The sequence below is a fragment of the Salmo salar genome, chromosome 02 (assembly GCF_965601325.2).
Source record: "Salmo salar chromosome 02, fSalSal1, whole genome shotgun sequence".
NCBI lineage: Eukaryota > Metazoa > Chordata > Actinopteri > Salmoniformes > Salmonidae > Salmo > Salmo salar.
This window is the reverse complement of record NC_138292.1, coordinates 38470746-38489846: the sequence shown is the minus strand read 5'-3', so window position 1 is coordinate 38489846 and position 19101 is coordinate 38470746. Positions and strand designations below refer to the sequence as shown.

At 42.8% G+C, this 19101-nt stretch overlaps 1 protein-coding gene across 3 annotated transcripts in view; it reads left to right on the top strand.

Annotated features, from left to right (window-relative positions):
- The window catches only part of LOC106582257 (diacylglycerol kinase beta), a 67425-nt gene that overhangs the window by 32424 nt on the left and 15900 nt on the right, over positions 1-19101 (top strand). For all 3 annotated transcript variants that reach the window (XM_014165174.3, XM_014165150.3, XM_014165158.3), the window contains 4 exons: positions 424-509; positions 1702-1791; positions 2122-2282; positions 7595-7659. In XM_014165174.3, the coding sequence (XP_014020649.1) occupies positions 424-509; positions 1702-1791; positions 2122-2282; positions 7595-7659 (402 nt within the window). The remainder of the gene's footprint in view (positions 1-423; positions 510-1701; positions 1792-2121; positions 2283-7594; positions 7660-19101) is intronic.

Genomic DNA, 19101 nt, shown 5'->3' with positions numbered 1-19101 from the left:
TCAGTTAGGGCTTTGTTATTGTGAAGGAACGGAAGAAGTTGGACTGAACATTGGCCATCTTGATCCGATTAGCCTCTGAACAGACTAGCTGGCTGAAGGAATAATTGTCAATGTGATCTGTGTTATTTTGTGAGATTATAGGGGCCTTTGCAAAGCCGCTCCAGTGCAGCAGAGTTACAATATAGATGTGAGATAAAACAGGGATAAGTATGGAGATCAAACACTTCCAGTACCTTTGAATAAGGTAGCCTTGAGTTCAATTTACTATTGGACAAAATAGTACATTTTTTCAGGGTAGAATGTCTAAAGGTTTTTAATGAATTTATAGTAGATAAAGAAAAGAATATGTTTCTCTCTAAAAGGGGATTATTTCATGCATTACTTGATTGGTATTGTATATATGATTTTTTGGTTGTGTTCAAGGTTGAATTTCTTCCGAGAGGTTCCAGATTTCAGAGTGTTAGCTTGTGGTGGGGATGGGACAGTCGGTTGGATTCTGGATTTCATAGGTGAGTGTGCACTTCCACTGCCACACCAGTGTCACACTGGTGAACAGACTGGTGAACACATCCTGGTATATACTAGTGAGTATACTAGTGGGATGAATGGAACTAGGCCTAAGTACGAATTTGGTCCTCACAATTTCATAATAAAAATTGTATTTATATTCTAAATATAACAACTTTTGCATTATAACAGTTTTCCCCTTTCCTTAACATTTCATTGTGCTCTCTTCAAAACCTTGTGCTGTACAGTGAAATCTTTTGTGCGTCTTGATTATTATAATGTTGTATTACTTTGGTGAAATAAACAGTGCTCTCGTTATTTTGCAAGAAATCATCAAATATACTTTTATGATTTGTATATAAATATTTTCATTACGTCCAAGCCTGCGTATTCAAGGGAGTTAAAATAGGATGATTATGTGAGTTGAAAATCGGCATATTAGTCGTCATTTGAGAAACAGCCTGCCTGAAGTCAATTTTTTCTTGAAGACTTATTCCTTGTTCTGCCTTTAAAAATTGCCTCAATTTTTTATCAATCAAAACAAAGAGAAGTAATAACATGGACAGAATGAATGCTACAGTACTCCAGAAATAGCCTGTGAGACTGGACATTCACGTCAAGGTCTATCTGTTGTTGCACAGATTTTAGATTTGAGTGATGGTCAGATAACCGTGCTGCACTGACTGAGATGTATTTATTTTTTTACTCAGAGACCTTGGCAAATCAAAGTTAAATCAAATAAAAAAAATACAGTATATTAAAGTGGATTCGTGTTCAGTTTTGTTGTTGTGGTCAGAATGTGGGTGTGTGGTCCTCTGTAGCTCAGTTGGTAGAGTATGGAGCTTGCAATGCCACGATAGTAGGTTTGATTCCCAGGACCACCCGTACGTAAAATGCTTTATTTAACTAGGCAAGTCAGTTAAGAACAAATTCTTATTTACAATGACGGCCTACACCGGCCAAACCCGGACGACGCTGGGCCAATTGTGCGCCGCCCAATCACGGCCGGTTGTGATACAGCCTGGAATCGAACCAGGGTCTGTAGTGATGACTTTAGCACTGAGATGCAGTGCCATACACTGCTGCGCCACTCAGGAGCCCTGCATGACTGTAAGTTTCTCTGGATAAAAGCGTCTGCTAAATGGCATAGTAGTAATAATAAAGTATGATGTTTTTGTTGTACCTCTTGTGTAGATAAGGCCAACCTGGACAGGAACCCCCCTGTGTGTGTACTTCCCCTTGGAACAGGAAATGACCTGGCAAGGTGTCTGCGATGGGGAGGAGGTATGTTTATTAGCAATTTAATGACCCAAAGTGTACAAAAAATGTTTAATGAATTATATTATTCCTCTTAAATGAAGGAAACATAAATGTGTGGCCTCTATTTTTTGTCCAATTACATGATGCATGATATTGAATTTAGATTTGACTATATTTTATTTTGCCTATGTTTTCATGTAGGAGTAAATCAGTATAAATAAATAGTTAGAATAGCTAACATTCCAGAGAATAATGTTATATTAAAATATTTATGGCCTGTACTATAAGGTGTGTTAGCTTATGTTCTGGGGTATTATCTACAACATGAGCTTTCCTATGTTGTTTGTGTATTAGGTTATGAGGGAGAGAGCATTCTGAACATCCTGAGAGACATAGAGAACAGCTCTGAGGTGATGTTGGACCGCTGGAAGATTGACGTCACACCCACGGACAAAGAAGAGAGGGGAGACCCTGTGCCTTACAGCATCGTCAACAACTACTTCTCTATTGGGGTGGTGAGTTACTTACACTAATATACAGAGCATATGTCACATTAAAGGCATAGTTCAGCGGTTTGAAAAATGTGTTTCCTAATACTAGCAAATCTTGGCAGTGGCTGTTTTAACAAAAACGAAAGTGTGGATTGCAGTCGCTCCATGTCCATAGACGGCTTTCAAGATAAGTAAACACATATTTAAATATCTCAAACTTATCCCTTTAAGCAAGAACAGTGGGTCAACAAACTGGACTAGTCAGTAGGAGAGGGCCATGTTTGATCTAAGGCTCTCACCTAAAACAACAAGACTGACAACGTCATGCTTATCGTGGATCATCCATTTCAATCGAATAATCTCTATAAAGTCCTCAATTGGATAACACTGTATACCGAATTTAAAGCAGCAACGTAATCATATGTTCTTCTGAGTAATCTTACTCATTTTGATCAAATGCTAGTTAATACGCCTTTATTGAGATGTGCTTAAGCTTAAACCACCTCTGATTGAAGTATATGTAGTATTTTGTGCATCTGCGTGATGTGACGCACCTTTAAACTCATCGACAGCAGAGTCAAGCCCATCTCTGTCCATCTTCAACATAATGACACTGATTACACCCAGCCCGTGTGGGTCATTACTGATAAATGTCAGGGGAAATATGGTAATTGACATTTGCAGGTTGGTGTTGTGACATTCGAATATGACGGGGAAATGAATGATGCATGTCCTTACAAATGTTAGTCAAATACATGCCTTGGCTTTGTCCTGTATTGACGAAGGTAGGTCCACTTAACAGACGAAGGGGCTGTAAGCATTGGAGTAAATAAAGATCATTTCTCAATATTCGTCATGGCTTGAGGCAAAACATGTTTTCGGAATGTATGTACAGATATTGCAATACCCTTCTACCAAACAACAGTAGTAGCCTTAGCAGAAGTATTACTTTAAGCCATTGCAACCAATCAACTTCATTGTTATAACACTATTTTCATGGCCTTCTAACAGTGGGATTAATATCTAACGAACGTGCTGAGAAATGAAGTTGTTTGCCCAGGATTAGGAAGATTCGGAGCTCTCGATGGAATTGAGTGTGATATATTTTGTGTCACATTTCACATCATATTTTGCTTTCCGTTGGGAAAAAAAACACTGAATACAATAAAGATTACAAAACAAGTCAAGCTAATAATTACCTCAGAGATTATGCAGATGAAGAAAGATTGTTTCTGTAATGACATTTCTGTAGAGTCAAACTCTGAGGATCAGTCGTGACCAAAAGGTTTCACTATGTCGAGCCACAGATAAGTGTAATCATAAGCATCTTATTCTTGGATTTCAAACATTTTATGTACAGAGTGCACATTTTTTTCATCGTAAAAATTCTAAGCATTGCATCACAGGTTGGCATTCACTGTATTGTCATTATTGCACTGGAGGCAGCTCTGCAGAATGGTTACTGGCTGGCACAGCCACAAAGTCATAAAATCAGATTTTTAAACCTAACCTTAAATTAAGACCAAAAATATCATTCTTGTTGTCCTGAATTTTTACAATGTAGCCAATTTTGACTTTGCAGCTGGCCCATCTAGTGGCAATCGCTAATTTCTGCCTCCAGGGCAAGATTCATGACAATAAGCATCAACCTGCCATTGCATCAGGCGTTGAAGGTGGCTAGGGCATTGCACAAACCGAAAGGCGTCTGTTTGAACTTGTACAAGCCCAGGGGTTGGTGAATGAATGGGTAACAGTGTTGGATGGGGAGAGTATATTTCAAAACGTACCATTCCTGTCAAACTTCACAAAGTACTAGGATCACCTACAACTTCCTCTTCCATTTTTACAAGATTTACACCAAACTCCAAGTCATAAAATCTTCCCAATGGCCCATCATCCGACCACATCGTCAACTATTTTAGCACACCTCCTGTTCCTATCCTTCCAATCTAGCCATTCCATCCAGTTGAATGGAATTAATGGCATCATCCCTTTATGAGGACGTTAAAGTGACGTGAAGTGTAATGATCTCAATCAGGGCTTAGTGTGCTGAGGGACAGACCTAATCACAGAGGAGGTCCTAAGATGATGCAGTCAGTTCGTCTAATGACCCAGGCTCGCATGTCAAAGTCATTACTCTCCCTGTGAAGGAGAGTCATCAGCTGCCTGAGCACCACTCATAATTGGACTAAACTTTGAGCTATGAGGGCATATTACATTACACATGTACTGTATTAATTTGGGTGCCAGAGTTTTACAATGGTAATTATTTGAAGGCGGCCCCAAGATGAGTGAAAGGGAGCGTGAGAGAGAGACTTCATTGTCCTACTGCTGTTTGGGGATTGAGGTTGAAGATGTTTGTATCATCAGTTCAGATGATCTACTGTTAATGGCCTCTTAATGTACATATGAACTTGCTCTACATTACATTGGCCCTAAGTGACAAAGTAGCTTTAGTGGAATGTAGTTGCAGTTGCAGTCCATCTAGTTACAGTTCGAGACTGACGGGAACTTCTACAGGAAGTATAGGAACTTCTACAGGCGCACCATTGAGAGCACTCTGTCGGGCTGTATCACCGGCCTGGAACTGCACCGTCCGGGACTGCAGGGCTTTCCAGAGGGTGCTGGCATCTAGAGCACCTGGTGTCACAGGAAGGCCAAGAAGATCATCGAGGACCCCAGCCACCCGAGCCACGGCCTGTTCACACCGCCACCATCTAGAAGATCATCGAGGACCCCAGCCACCCGAGCCACGGCCTGTTCACACCGCCACCATCTAGAAGATCATCGAGGACCCCAGCCACCCGAGCCACGGCCTGTTCACACCGCCACCATCTAGAAGATCATCGAGGACCCCAGCCACCCGAGCCACGGCCTGTTCACCCCACCACCATCTAGAAGATCATCGAGGACCCCAGCCACCCGAGCCACGGCCTGTTCACCCCGCCACCATCTAGAAGGTGGAGACAGTACAAGTGCATCAAAGCTCCAGCAGTGCAGAACAATACACGCTAACCCAAAAAATACAAATAAAGGAATTAAGAAATATAGAATTATTAGAATGAGCAATGTTAGAGTCCGGTGTGTATAGACATTGGTGTGTACAGACATTAAGGACAGTATATGAATGGAAAATGTGTGTACAGTAGTAGTTATATAGGACGAGCCTTGACTAGAATACAGTATATACATAAGAAGTAGATAAAACAGTATGTAAACATTATTAAAGTGACCAGTGTTCAATGACTATGTACATAGGGCAGTTGTCTTGAGTACCGGGTGTTAGCCAGGTAGTAACAGTGACTAAAGTTCAGGGCAGGGTACTGGGCAGAGGCCAGCTAGTAGTGACTATTTAATAATGTTTAATAATGTTTACATACTGTTTTATCTGATGAATCTCTTTTTATGTATATACTGTATTCTAGTCAAGGCTCGTCCTATATAACTACTACTGTACACACATTTTCCATTCATATACTGTCCATAATGTCTGTACACACCAATGTCTAAACACACCGGACTCAAAAATTGCTCATTCTAATAATTCTATATTTCTTAATTCCTTTATTTGTATTTTTTGGGTTAGCGTGTATTGTTCTGCACTGCTGGAGCTAGGAACATAAGTGTTTCCCTACACCCGCGATAACATCTGCAAAATATGTGTACGCGACCAATACAATTTGCTTTGATTTGATTTAACATGCTGTATACAGGGTTATAGTGTTCCTTCTTCAATTTGGAGGTTACTTGAAGTGGATGCTCCCTGGTTTCTGAGCTACAGTATATTTTCAAACAACTCCTCCTTCCTTTCACTCTCTCGTTTTCAGTTATTGTCCTGTTTGTAAGAAAATCAAGTTACAATCTTTCAGATATATCCATCATCTCACCTTTTCTGGCTCATGTTGAAGATAAATAGAGTCTGCGGGGATCTTGGAAATTCTTTGGTCTTTATTTAACAGCGTCTTGAAAAGACATCAAGAAAACTGCATCGATTTTTTGGGGGGTTTTCTCCTACATGTTGTACTGAGAGCTAGCAGGGGGTCCTCCCTGTGGCTGGCGTTTCAATAGAGCCACTCAACATGGAGCGGGTCAAAACAGATTGCTCGAGTGGGGGGATAGGAACAAACCCTAAAAGTTTCCTGAAGTTTTCCCCCTTTTTGTGGTTGAAGACTATTCGTCAGTTGTTGTTTTTACTTGGCAATCATCGTGACTCACAAAGACCACGGTAAATTCTAGTGAGGTTTCATCTTCAAACGGCCCAAGGCTAGTATACTTTTTTTGGTAGCATTTCATAGAAGACACAGATTTCTCAACAAACAGGCACAGATTTACTGTCCTTAGATTCTCTTGATTAATAGAGTAGCTGTCAATCTCACAGTCTGTCGTTCTCATCACGCATGCCTGCACGCAAACACACACACGCTCACACCCAACACTGCCAGTAAGTCTACCAATGTGGTGCACTTCTAGCCCCGGGTCAGAGAAAGCGAGAGAGAGAGAGAGAGAGAGAGAGCGAGAAAGAGAGAGCGAGAGAGAGAGAGAGAGAGAGAGAGAGAGAGAGAGAGAGGAGAGAGAGAGAGAGAGAGAGAGAGAGAGAACAAGTTGGTTGCCAGGGGAGCCGGCAGCATCCTGTACGTTGGGAGCTGTGATTACTAGCAATGTGTGTTTAATTAATTAGCCTGTGTGGAAAGACGGCGTGCTGTTCGTCAAGCTCTCTGTCAATACCCTCATCCCTGGCTCAAACCTCAACCACCGCCCGCCTTCCAGTTGGCCAGGAATTCAAAAACACCCTGGTTCTGTTTAGACATATCAATATGCATCAGGCATATGTGTCGTTTTTTGGGTGCAATAGAACGTTGGCTGAGATGCTTATCAGCAGAGGGGAAGAAGTTGACTTTAATTGGTGTTAAAAAGCCATTGTATTGATTTTAGTACCAACATCTTGCCTGTATTTTGCGACATCTTTATCTCATCAATTAATTAATTGAAATAACAATATCACACATAGAAATCTAAACAATTTTAGTTGTGTAGCTTATTTCAAAATGAAAATATTTATATAGGTTTATACCCCTAATATACAGTACCAGTCAAAAGTTTGAACACACCTCCTCATTCCAGGGTTTTTCTTTATTTTTACTATTTTCTACATTGTATAATAATAGTGAAGACATCAAACTATGAAACAACACATATGGAATCATGTAGCAACCAAAAAAGTGGAAAAATGGAATGAGTAGGTGTGTCCATTGGTTAATAGGCCTTTTCCACTGTATAAATGAGTATCAAAATAAAAGTCATTGCTGAATCCATGTTATTTTCTCTCCCTTATTTAGGATGCTTCCATTGCACATCGGTTCCACATGATGAGGGAGAGACATCCTGAACGCTTTAACAGCAGGTATGTGTTGTTGGGTTTTAACCAACACTTCACCAACACTGCATGTTAACTCCTCCCCCACTGTTGACTGTCAGCACCTGTGAAGCTGCCACTTCTAACTGGTATATGGTTAGCTCTGGTATTTCCTCCCTCTCTCTCTCCTCATACTTTAGCCCATATCTTACTGAATTTATTTTGTTTACTACAAATATATGTATGAGTCAAGAGGATTTTGCATTGGTACAAGGGGGACTTTTAGATTGTTTGATTGGTCAATGTATACAGTGGGTTCTGTCAAAGTATATAGTTCAAACATACTAGGAATGGTTCTGAAGTTGATCATTCATTTAGCAATATGGTAAAAAAGTGGCATTCAAAACCTCTGGTAGTGTGACATCTATGAACAGAAATACTCACCAAGTCAGAAAGCTCTAAAAACATGGCCGGAACCCTCATTGCAATAGACTCTTCTTCTTCTTTTTTCAGTAGTCACTTGATACAGTAAATGGACTTGCCTCATATTTAGCATCTGTGATTACCTTAAATAGATGTGTTCACCTTTGGAGATGAACAAATGTGGCATCTATGTTGCCATCAATATTTAACACGACCAATACGTCTCCACTAGCAGTAGGGAGTAATGGCGTGGGTAATTGAATTTGCTTGGGTAGTTTGACATCATGCGTCTGTCGGAGTGATGACACACAGTCTCCTAATAATCCCATTTGTACTCATTTATCATGTTTACTCTGACTTTAGTTCAACATTCAGCAAACTATTATCCAAAGGTTCGTTTAGGCTACGTGATCTGCAAGGGTTGCTGCAGTGCAAAGAGGTATATGTGAGAGAACTCACATTTTCCTTACATTGCAGTTTGTGTTTTTTAGGCATATTCCAATGCTACTGTTGCCATACAATTGAAGGTACAGGTTTAGCCACACTGTATATTTTTGAATCATTGGGTTAAATCTCAATTCCCAAACTGTTCAGTAGCACGATATGGCTGTACATATTAATACACAGGACAAAAAGAATGTATACAAAGACATCAAAGACATTGTTTTATACCATTTTAAGCTCATGTGAAAAATGATTGAGATATTTAAAGAAAATTATACCATCTGTTATTTGAATTCAATGAATAATTTACCGGAGGGAATGGGTTTAGTATCTCTATTACACACTATCCTTGCCAATTGAATAATGCATGATTATAGTTTTTCAAGGTAGCGTATATTTTGTTGGATTTGTCCAAGGGGCTCATGTCCATTGCAAGTAGAATGCAACTTATCATGGAGCCATTTCCTTCCGAGTGTATGAACAGTGTTCAATAGCGGGTATAAGGCAGAGAACGCTGTCTGTGCAGGATAGAACATTTGGGCCTGTGTAAAGCCAACACCAAGACACATTAAAAGTTCACAGCAGTCCCAACTCAAAAACACAGCCTGACACACAGTTGAACTACACATAAATGTATGACTCTTCCAAATCAGATATATTCACCATGTCTCAGTTACTGTATTAGAGTCTTTCAGCAGCCATCAAGCCTGGCACCGGAGGCTACTAAGTTACAATGAGTGGAAGAAGCATTCCCCACTCCCTTCCTCCCCCATCGAAATCACAACCGACTCTGCACTACTTTCCTCATTTCTTTCTCTCAGTCTTTCTCTCTTTCTTCAGAGCATATCAATTACATTTGTCATCGGGTTGACCTTAAAGAAGACATACATATTTGATCAGGTTTAATTAGCAACAAAATAATGGCATATTGTTTTTTAAATTATGGAATGAGGGGATTTGGTTGATGAATGTAATGAATGCTGGGGCCGGGGCCGGGTCCGGGGTGACTCCCTCTCTGTATTGGCACCTCTGGGTGATTATGAGGGAGAATGTGTGAAGATTTGACACGTCGGCAGATAGATTCATTTACTGACTGCAGCCTGACCAAGAGGTGATAATGAGGTCGAGGATTAAAAGTAAGACAATCAGTCGACCCGTGACGACGCCGCACACTACCTCCCTCTGCCTAGTTAAAACACACTGCTCCTTTTTCTCTCTCTTTGTTACTGATCTCCCATGTAATTACACGCTAATCTCTGCCTCAGAAAGAGAGAGAGAAAATAAGGGAGGGGGGGAGAAAGAGAGAGATGGAAAGAAAGAAAAATACGTGATTATAGCGAGAGAGATTTTCTCGTCGTCTTTTGCCTTTGTACCCTCAAAAGCAGTTACACTTTCAGCCAATTTCAATAACCTGTTAGCAACAGTTCAATGGCCACCGACACAGGTCTGTGTTCTAAGCCTGAGGTATTGTATATGATGTATGGCAGTCTATTACTATTACTACTACTGTCTTAAGCACTGGTTCTATTACCACTCTCCCTCATGTAGCCTGTGGCTGTTCTGTTGAACCACTCTGGCGTTAACCTTTCCTGGAGGCACAGGGAAGCCCAGGCATGGAGCGCTCTTTAGCATAATGAGTGTGTTCATCAAAGCCTGCCGTGTGCGGAGGGCCCACTGGATCCACTCGCACACTGCCACACACACTCCCAAACCGCTTCCCCGCAGGGCCCCTGTGGACCTGGGCAGGGGCCGCCCTCGGACCTCATTTGAGGATGAAATCGTTTGTCTGACCAGGATGTCATCTATAATTAATGGCCACTTGTGAGTGTAATTTAGAGAGATCTCACCTGTGGCCCTATCCCCAGCCCAGCGTGAATGTACACACAGTTACACACATGCGCATACGCAGGCAAGTGAGCGCATACATATACTGTACACACAAAGATGAACAAACGCACACACTCACTAATGCATGGACATACACACACACACACACACACACACAGCCGTATCCTATATAAACATAGTTTCACACTTGTCTGGACCTCAGAAGTGAGCCACCAGTCTTCTTGAGTAAATTCCATAAACTCTAATTCAAACTGGTTGGTATGTAATATTTCATATGATACTTCTATACAGGCTTAGAAAGATAAGGTGTAGAACACTTTTGGGTTCCAGATATCACCCTTTGGGGTTCCATGTCGAACCGTTTCCACAGAGGGTGATACATGGAACCAAAAAGGGTTCTACCTAGAACCATAAAGGGTTCTCCTATAGGGACAGCCGTAGAACCCTTTTGTTCTAAGATTGTAGATGAAAGCCCTATAGTAGTCTCAATGCCCTCTGATTTCTCACTTTGTAGCAGCAGCTCTTACTGTCCAAGACCCCAGCCACATACTGACTCCCCATCACTCCTCCAAAAGCCTCCTAGTCCCTGTTGTGTCCCCCATCCTCTGTCGAGCCCCCATAGCCCCTGCAGAGCCACCAGCTGGCTACACGGTTCCCTTCTCACACCTTCCCACCAGCAGTATGTTCACGTCTAGGGTGAGAGATAACAGACAGAAAATAATGTACATTAAATAAATAGATCGTTTTTAGATTTTACCTGTCTGATTATTGTAGTCCCTATATTATAACAATTGATAGGACCATATCCCTTACAAGCCATTTTGTTACTTCATTATATTTATTGTGATGAATCTAGGATTATTTGTATTTCAATATTGGACAACAAAAAAACAAGACCCCTCTTTATAAACTCAGCAAAAAAAGAAACATCCCTTTTTCAGGACTGTCTTTCAAAAATAATTTTGTAAAAATCCAAATAACTTCATAGATCATTGTAAAGGGTTTAAACACTGTTTTCCATGCTTGTTCAATGACCCATAAACAATTAATGAACATGCACCTGTGGAAGGGTCGTTAAGACACTAACAGCTTACAGACGGTAGGCAATTAAGGTCACAGTTATGAAAACTTAGGACACTAAAGAGGCCTTTCTACTGACTTGGAAAAACACCAAAAGAAAGATACCCAGGGTCCTGCTCATCTGCGTGAGCGTGCCTTAGGCATGCTGCAAGGAGGCATGAGGACTGCAGATGTGGCCAGGGCAATAAATTGCAATGTCCGTACTATTAGACGCCTAAGACAGCTGATCGTCCTTGCAGTGGCAGACCACATGTAACAACACCTGCACAGGATCGGTACATCCGAACATCACACCTGCGGGACAGGTACAGGAAGGCAACAACAACTGCCCGAGTTACACCAGGAATGCACAATCCCTCCATCAGTGCTCAGACAGTCCGCAATAGGCTGAGAGAGGCTGGACTGTGTGCTTGTAGGCCTGTTGTAAGGCAGGTCCTCACCAGACATCACCGGCAACAACGTCGCCTATGGGCACAAACCCACCGTCGCTGGACCAGACAGGACTGGCAAAAAGTGCTCTTCACTGACGAGTCGCGGTTTTGTCTCACCAGGGGTGATGGTCGGATTCGCGTTTATCGACGAAGGAATGAGCGTTACACCGAGGCCTGAATTCTGGAGCGGGATCGTTTTGGAGGTGGAGCGTCCGTCATGGTCTGGGGTGGTGTCACAGCATCATTGGACTGAGCTTGTTGTCATTGCAGGCAATCTCAACGCTGTGAGTTACAGGGAAGACATCCTCCTCCCTCATGTGGTACCCTTCTTGCAGACTCATCCTGACATGACCCTCCAGCATGACAATGCCACCAGCCATACTGCTCGTTCTGTGCGTGATTTCCTGCAAGACAGTAATGTCAGTGTTCTGTCATGGCCAGCGAAGAGCCCGGATCTCAATCCCATTGAGCACGTCTGGGACCTGTTGGATTGGAGGGTGAGTGCTAAGGCCATTCCCCCCAGAAATGTCCGGGAACTTGCAGGTGCCTTGGTGGAAGAGTGGGGTAACATCTCATAGCAAGTCACTGGCAAATCTGGTGCAGTCCATGATGAGAAGATGCACTGCAGTACTTAATGCAGCTGGTGGCCACACCAGATACTGACTGTTGCTTTTGATTTTGACCCCCCCTTTTGTTCAGGGACATGTTATTCAATTTCTGTGGAACTTGTTCAGTTTATGTCTCAGTTGTTGAATCTTGTTATGTCCATACAAATATTTACACATGTTAAGTTTGCTGAAAATAAACGCAGTTGACAGTGAGAGGACGTTTCTTTTTTTGCTGAGTTTAGTATGAGCTGAGCTTTGTAACAGAAAAGTTCCAATGACAAGGACAATTTTTTATAAACTCAGATAAAATGATTAGAGCTATCCCAGCAAACCGGGAACATTCCCAGAACATTAGTTAAGATTCCCATTAAGTTCTAGTTAGGGTTTTATTAACGTTATGATGATACCATCCCAAAAACATTAAAATAATATTTTTGATAACAACATTTAATTAAATGGATGAAATTAAATGCTGTGTGTCTATATCACTTTGTCGTTGGCCTACAGTACAATCTTCAAATGCAAATTGCCATTAAATCTGTAGGGAAACATAATTGGAATGTGTTCCAATCTGCCTTCTTATGCTTCAAGGAACTAGAAATATGTATGCTGAGAATGTTGTGATATTATTAGGTAAAACTTTAATATAACATTTTCTAAATGTTCTTGAGATGTTCTGAGGGCTTCCAAGACAATGTTAATCTGGAGGCGAAAGAAACTCACAGCTGTTTAGGCGAGGTGCTGGCTAGCGGAGTAGAACAGCTGTTTAGGCGAGGTGCTGGCTAGCGGAGTAGAACAGCTGTTTAGGCGAGGTGCTGGCTAGCGGAGTAGAACACTTGAAAAAGATGAGAGCCACACTCTAGGAGTTCAGATGCAAAAATGTAATAACCAATGTTTTGAAAGACAAGATGTCTTCATCAGGGTACCTCCAAGACAAGGTAAAATATATATTGTGTGAACATCAATGGAATAATATGCTAAACCTAAAACAAATAAAAGTAATAAAAACAGACTCATTTGGAAATTGTGGAACATTTGTCACGTCCTGACCAGCAGAGGGAGTAGTTGTTTAGTATTTTTGGTCAGGACGTGGCAGAAGTACTGTGTTGTATGTGTTTTTCTGGTATTTCTGTTTCTATGTTGGTCTGTGTGGCTCCCGATCAGGGACAGCTGGTTATCGTTGTTCCTGATTGGGAGTCATATATTAGGAGTGTGTTTGTCACCTGGGTTTTGTGGGTTGTTTTATTTCGCACTGCTGTATGTAAGAACATAGCCTGTGAAACTGTCTAGTCGTTCATGTTTATTGTTTTGTCCGTGTCCATCATAATTTAAATAAAATGATGTGGAGCACGCAAGCCGCTGCGTATTGGTCAGATGATGATTTCGAAATATCTTCAGATGAAGGTGAAGATTGTGACAGAACAACCCACCAAACCAAGACCAAGCAGCGGAGAAAGGAGCGGCAGGTTGAGGATATGGACTATCGTGAGAGAGGGAGTTGGGAACAGATTCTGGCCAGAGAGGGCCCGTGGAGGAAGGCTGGTGAGGACTGAGAACGCTACCGGGGTACACGACTGGCGAGGAAGCCGGAGAGGCACCCCCAATATTTTTTTTGGGGGGGGGCACACGGGTAGTTTGGCTAGGCCAAGGAAGAGCCATAAGCCAGCTACCCGTGAGTATGTGGAGGAGCGTATGGAGTGGAGGGCGCCGTGTTTTGCTGAGGTGCGCACAATCTCGCCCATACGCACGCACAGGCTGGTGCGTGCTATTCCAGCCCCTCGCAGATGCCGTGCTAGAGTGGGCATCCAGCCTGGTAGGAGGATGCCTGCGCAGCGCCTCTGGTCGCCGGTACGCCTCCTCGGACCAGGCTACCTTACGCCCGCTCTACGCATGGTAACCATCAAGCCCCTGCACAGCCCAGTTCGCCCTGTACCAGCACCCCGCTCGTGCAGGGCTGCTAGTTCCATCCAGCCAGGAAGGGTTGTGCAGGAGGTGCGGTCAAGGCCACCTGTGCGCCTCCATGGCCCAGTCTTTCCGGTTCCCGCCTCTCGTGCTGACCCGGAAGTGAGTACCTCCAGTCTGGCAAGACCAGTACCAGCACCACGGATCAAGCTTCCCATGGGTCAGCCTAGTCCTAGTCAGCCTGTTCTCGCTCCTCGCACTAGCCATGGGGTGCGTGGTTTAAAACTGGCAGTTCCAGTACCAGCACCACGCATTAGGCTTATAGTGCATAATAGTAGTTCCTCTCGGCCGGTTTCTGCTTCCCGCACTAGCCCTAGGGTGCGTGTCTTCAGCCTGGTACCTCCTCTACCAGCCCCACGCATCAGGCTTCCAGTGCGTCAGCCGAGCCTCGAGAGTTCGGCACCAGTGTGCAGTCCAGAGTATCCGGCACCAGTGTGCAGTCCAGAGTATCCGGCAATAGTGTCCAGTCCGGAACCGAGGGAGTCTGCCTGCGACCCGGAACCGAGGGAGTCTGCCTGCGACCCGGAGCCGGGGGAGTCTGCCTGCGACCCGGAGCCGGGGGAGTCTGCCTGCGACCCGGAGCCGGGGGAGTCTGCCTGCGACCCGGAGCCGGGGGAGTCTGCCTGCGACCCGGAACCGAGGGAGTCTGTCAGCGATCCGGAAGCAAGTGAGTCCGGAACTGAATAAGTGTTTGATTAACTGTGAACTAAATGAGTCTGCCTACAGCATTAAACGGAATGAGTCTGCCTACGATCCGGAACGGAATGTGTCTGCCTGGAACTGAGTGAGTCTGACTACGGTCCGGAGCCAAGCAAGTCTGTCTACAGTCTGGAGGGCAGTAGGCCCGAACCAGAGCCACCTCCAGGATAGGTGGGTTGGGGAGGGGGGGTGTAGCACAAGTGCCGTCGTTGACGGCAGCCACCCTCCCTTCCCTCCCTTTTTTTTGTTTAGGGGGTATTTGGTTTTGGGTTTTGTTGTGGTATTGGGGATTTTTGTGTTTTCTTTTTTTAGGTGCATTCGGGGTATGCACCTTTAGGGGGGGGGGGGGGGGGGTACTGTCACGTCATGACCAGCAGAGGGAGTAGTTGTTTAGTATTTTTGGTCAGGACGTGGCAGAAGTACTGTATGTGTTTTTCTGGTATTTCTGTTTCTATGTTGGTCTGTGTGGCTCCCGATCAGGGACAGCTGGTTATCGTTGTTCCTGATTGGGAGTCATATATTAGGAGTGTGTTTGTCACCTGGTTTTTGTGGGTTGTTTTATTTCGCACTGCTGTATGTGTGTACATAGCCTGTGAAACTGTCTAGTCGTTCATGTTTATTGTTTTGTCCGTGTCCATCATAATTTAAATAAAATGATGTGGAGCACGCAAGCCGCTGCGTATTGGTCAGATGATGATTTCGAAATATCTTCAGATGAAGGTGAAGATTGTGACAACATTGTGCAACATTGTGGCTATGTTTTGTGCAGCCTTATAAGTACAATATGTGAGAATCACAAGAATATTCTTGCAACATCCCAGACAACTCCCATAACTTAATTAAATGTTCTGGGAACCTTTAAAAAAAGTTGACCAGGTGTTTTGTCAACATTCTTAAAACGTGAAGGGAATGTCGTGTGCAACATAACTTAAACATTGTATGAACGTCATCACAACTGATCATATCTTGTACCCACACTGTTCCCATAAGCTAATTAAATGTTCTGGGTACCTTTAAAGAACTCAAACGGTGTTCTGTCAACATTCTTGCAACATCAAAGGAATGTTTTGTGCACCCTGATACAAACATTATCTGAATGTCAGCACAACTGGACAGTTTTAGTGTTTTGGGAACCTTGTGATATCCCCACAATGTTCCGACAATTTAATGAAACATTCTGGGAACCTTTAAAGAACAGACTAAATGTGTTCTGGGAACGATCTTGCAACATCAGGTGAATGTTTTATACAAACATTGTATAATCATCAGCAAGACTGAACAGTTTTTGTGTTATGAGAACAATTTTGGTTTGCTGGGATGATACTGATATTATGAATACACCCAGGGATCATTTTCTTGTAGTTCAAACAAACCCATTCATTGTACTGTTTTATTTGGCATATCTCTTTAAGAAAGGGGAGACAACACAACACAGGCCATTTTTCAAGCTGCCAGTCAGAGTTGTAGCACTCGGGGCGGTGTCATGTTAAACAAAACAGTGCATTGATGCAATGCACAAAGAGTTGGTTATGTCAATGTGATATTTATCACCTCTGATCAAAAATAAATTAGTGTGAAAATAAGGTCATAGATCACAGGGGCTTAGATTAAGTGTCAGAGGGAAAAATCAATGGCTCTGTGCCTCATGCTAACAGTGGACAGTAGAAAGAGCATTAAAGAGTATTAAAAGGTGCTGTGGCCTGGGGATAGCCTAGCCATGCTACACTGAAGCTTGTTTGCCTTTGACACGTTTTAATACAGTGACGAGACAGGGGTTTATAAAGTAGATGAGTTGACTGATGAGGAGAGAACAGGGGCATAATACCGTGTTAAGCCTGCGCAGGGAACTGCTTGGTTCAGTGGTTGGTGAAACCTGAGACACTGTTGTCTTTGACATTGCAGTTGTAGCTACAAATTGCCTCTCGTGCACTCAGTGGTGGAAAAAGTACCTTTCTTTTTTTATCTAATCTTCAAAATGAACTTACATTTGCGATATATTATAAGTTATGATATTATGGACACACTCTGGTTAATGAAATACTTTTATATTCACTTTTATTGCAAAGTCAAATCTCTTGACCCACATTAAACGTTGTTCAGACGATCATTTTCAGTTGATTCTCCATTGATCCTCAATGGCCATCTCATTGGAGCTTCTCCCTGTCCCAGCTGTGTTTCAGATCATGGTGCTGAGCGCCAGTCTATCAGCACATAAAGAATGGGAATCCGATGGGGCCAATGGGATGCTCCTAATTATCTAATGAGCAGGGAGATAAGGCTGTGATTTGTTGCCATGGCTCTCTTGTTAGGTTAAGTGGAGGGAATCGACAGGACAGTCAGATGTCGACTCTATCAATTCCATTTATTCCCGTGTTTAACTACTACACAAAGTTGTAGACGACAAAGTGCTGCGTTTTGGTTTTGGTTATATTGTACTGTAAAGAAGTCAATGCTGTAGTAGTATATGTTGATTTTGACTTTATCTATTCCCTTGTTTAACTACATTCAGTAGACTTGAGGACGACAAAGTGCTGCGTTTTGGTTTTGGTTACAGTAAAATATAACCTTGATATTGTACTATAAGAGTGAATTTGCTGCGTAAACTACTGTATATTTTACACGTGTTTTAGACATCCTACGTTAAGTGGAAGGAACAAACAGGTAGCCTAGTGGTTAGAGCGTTGGACTTTTAACCGAAAGGTTGCAAGATCGAATCCCCGAGCTGACAAGGTAAAAATCTGTTGTTCTGCACCTGAATAAGGCAGTTAACCCACTGTTCCTAGGCTGTCATTGAAAATAAGAATTTGTTCTTAACTGACTTGCCTAGTTAAATAAATGACAACAGGACATTCAGATGTCAGCTGTCTATTCCCATTTTGAACTACTACAAAGTCAACTTGAGACTCTCTAGAAAGTGCTGTGTTTGGTTTTGGTTATATTGTACTGTATGTGCTGTGTGTACTGTATGTTATGTGTTTAGACATGCTGTATTAAGCCTATTACTGTGATGATATGTGGTGCACTGTACAAAAAGGTAGTGTACGTCAGAGGAGAATAATAGCCTCTTGAGTTTGCCTCTCATGTGAACAGAGAGAAACTTTCCGCCTGGCAACCAAATAATACAGCTGCTTGGAGACCTGGGTAGTTCCCCTGTGTCTTAAAGGTCGCAGTGCTTCAGATGTGCGAGAGCCTCTTGAAAATAACAAAAACAAACAAACAAAAAAATTATTTGTCCAACAGCTCACTGCAGGTGTAAAGACTGCACATCGTTTAGTTTCAGTCACACCACAAGTTGCTTTGTTTTTGAATAGACTCGTGAATAGGCCACCGCATTTGTTTTCTTGCAAATTATGCTCACGTCTGTATTTGTGTTTTGTCTACAACAGGAGTGTGTTTTCGTTCTCGGCTGCCATAGACAAGTTTCTCATGAGAGGGAACCAGACCTGGGTTCAAATAGTATTTGAAGTAGCCTACATTGCGCATTTGCTTTAGCCTAGGTCGGGGGGGGGGGGGGGGGGGGGGGGGGCACTTTTGGGACTTTTCTATTAGTACATTGCAACAGGCAAGTTCAATCAAGCACAAATTGAGTATTTCAAATGATTTCAGAGAATATTTTAACCCAGATCTGCTAAGCACACAGATTTATGGTGAGGTTTGCACATGGAGCCCAGGGCAGCTGTTGGAAGTCCTGTTTGAGAGATACTAGATGTGTTATTGTGTAGTAGGCCCTCTCAGCATGCCCCATGTCTCCCCCCACTGTCTCTCTCTCTCTCTCTCTCTCTCTCTCGCTCTCTCTTTTGCTCTCCTTTTCTCTCCTTACTCCTCTCTTCCCGCACCTATTGACCATCTTGCACATTATAAATCAACATCGAGCCGGGCTATCCTGCAAGTGGCTAATGAAAGCTAATTTATAAAGCGGCTAAATGGTCCTGACAAAACTCCTAATGAGGAAATCAATAATTTAGTGATTGTTACTCTGCTTACACTAATACATC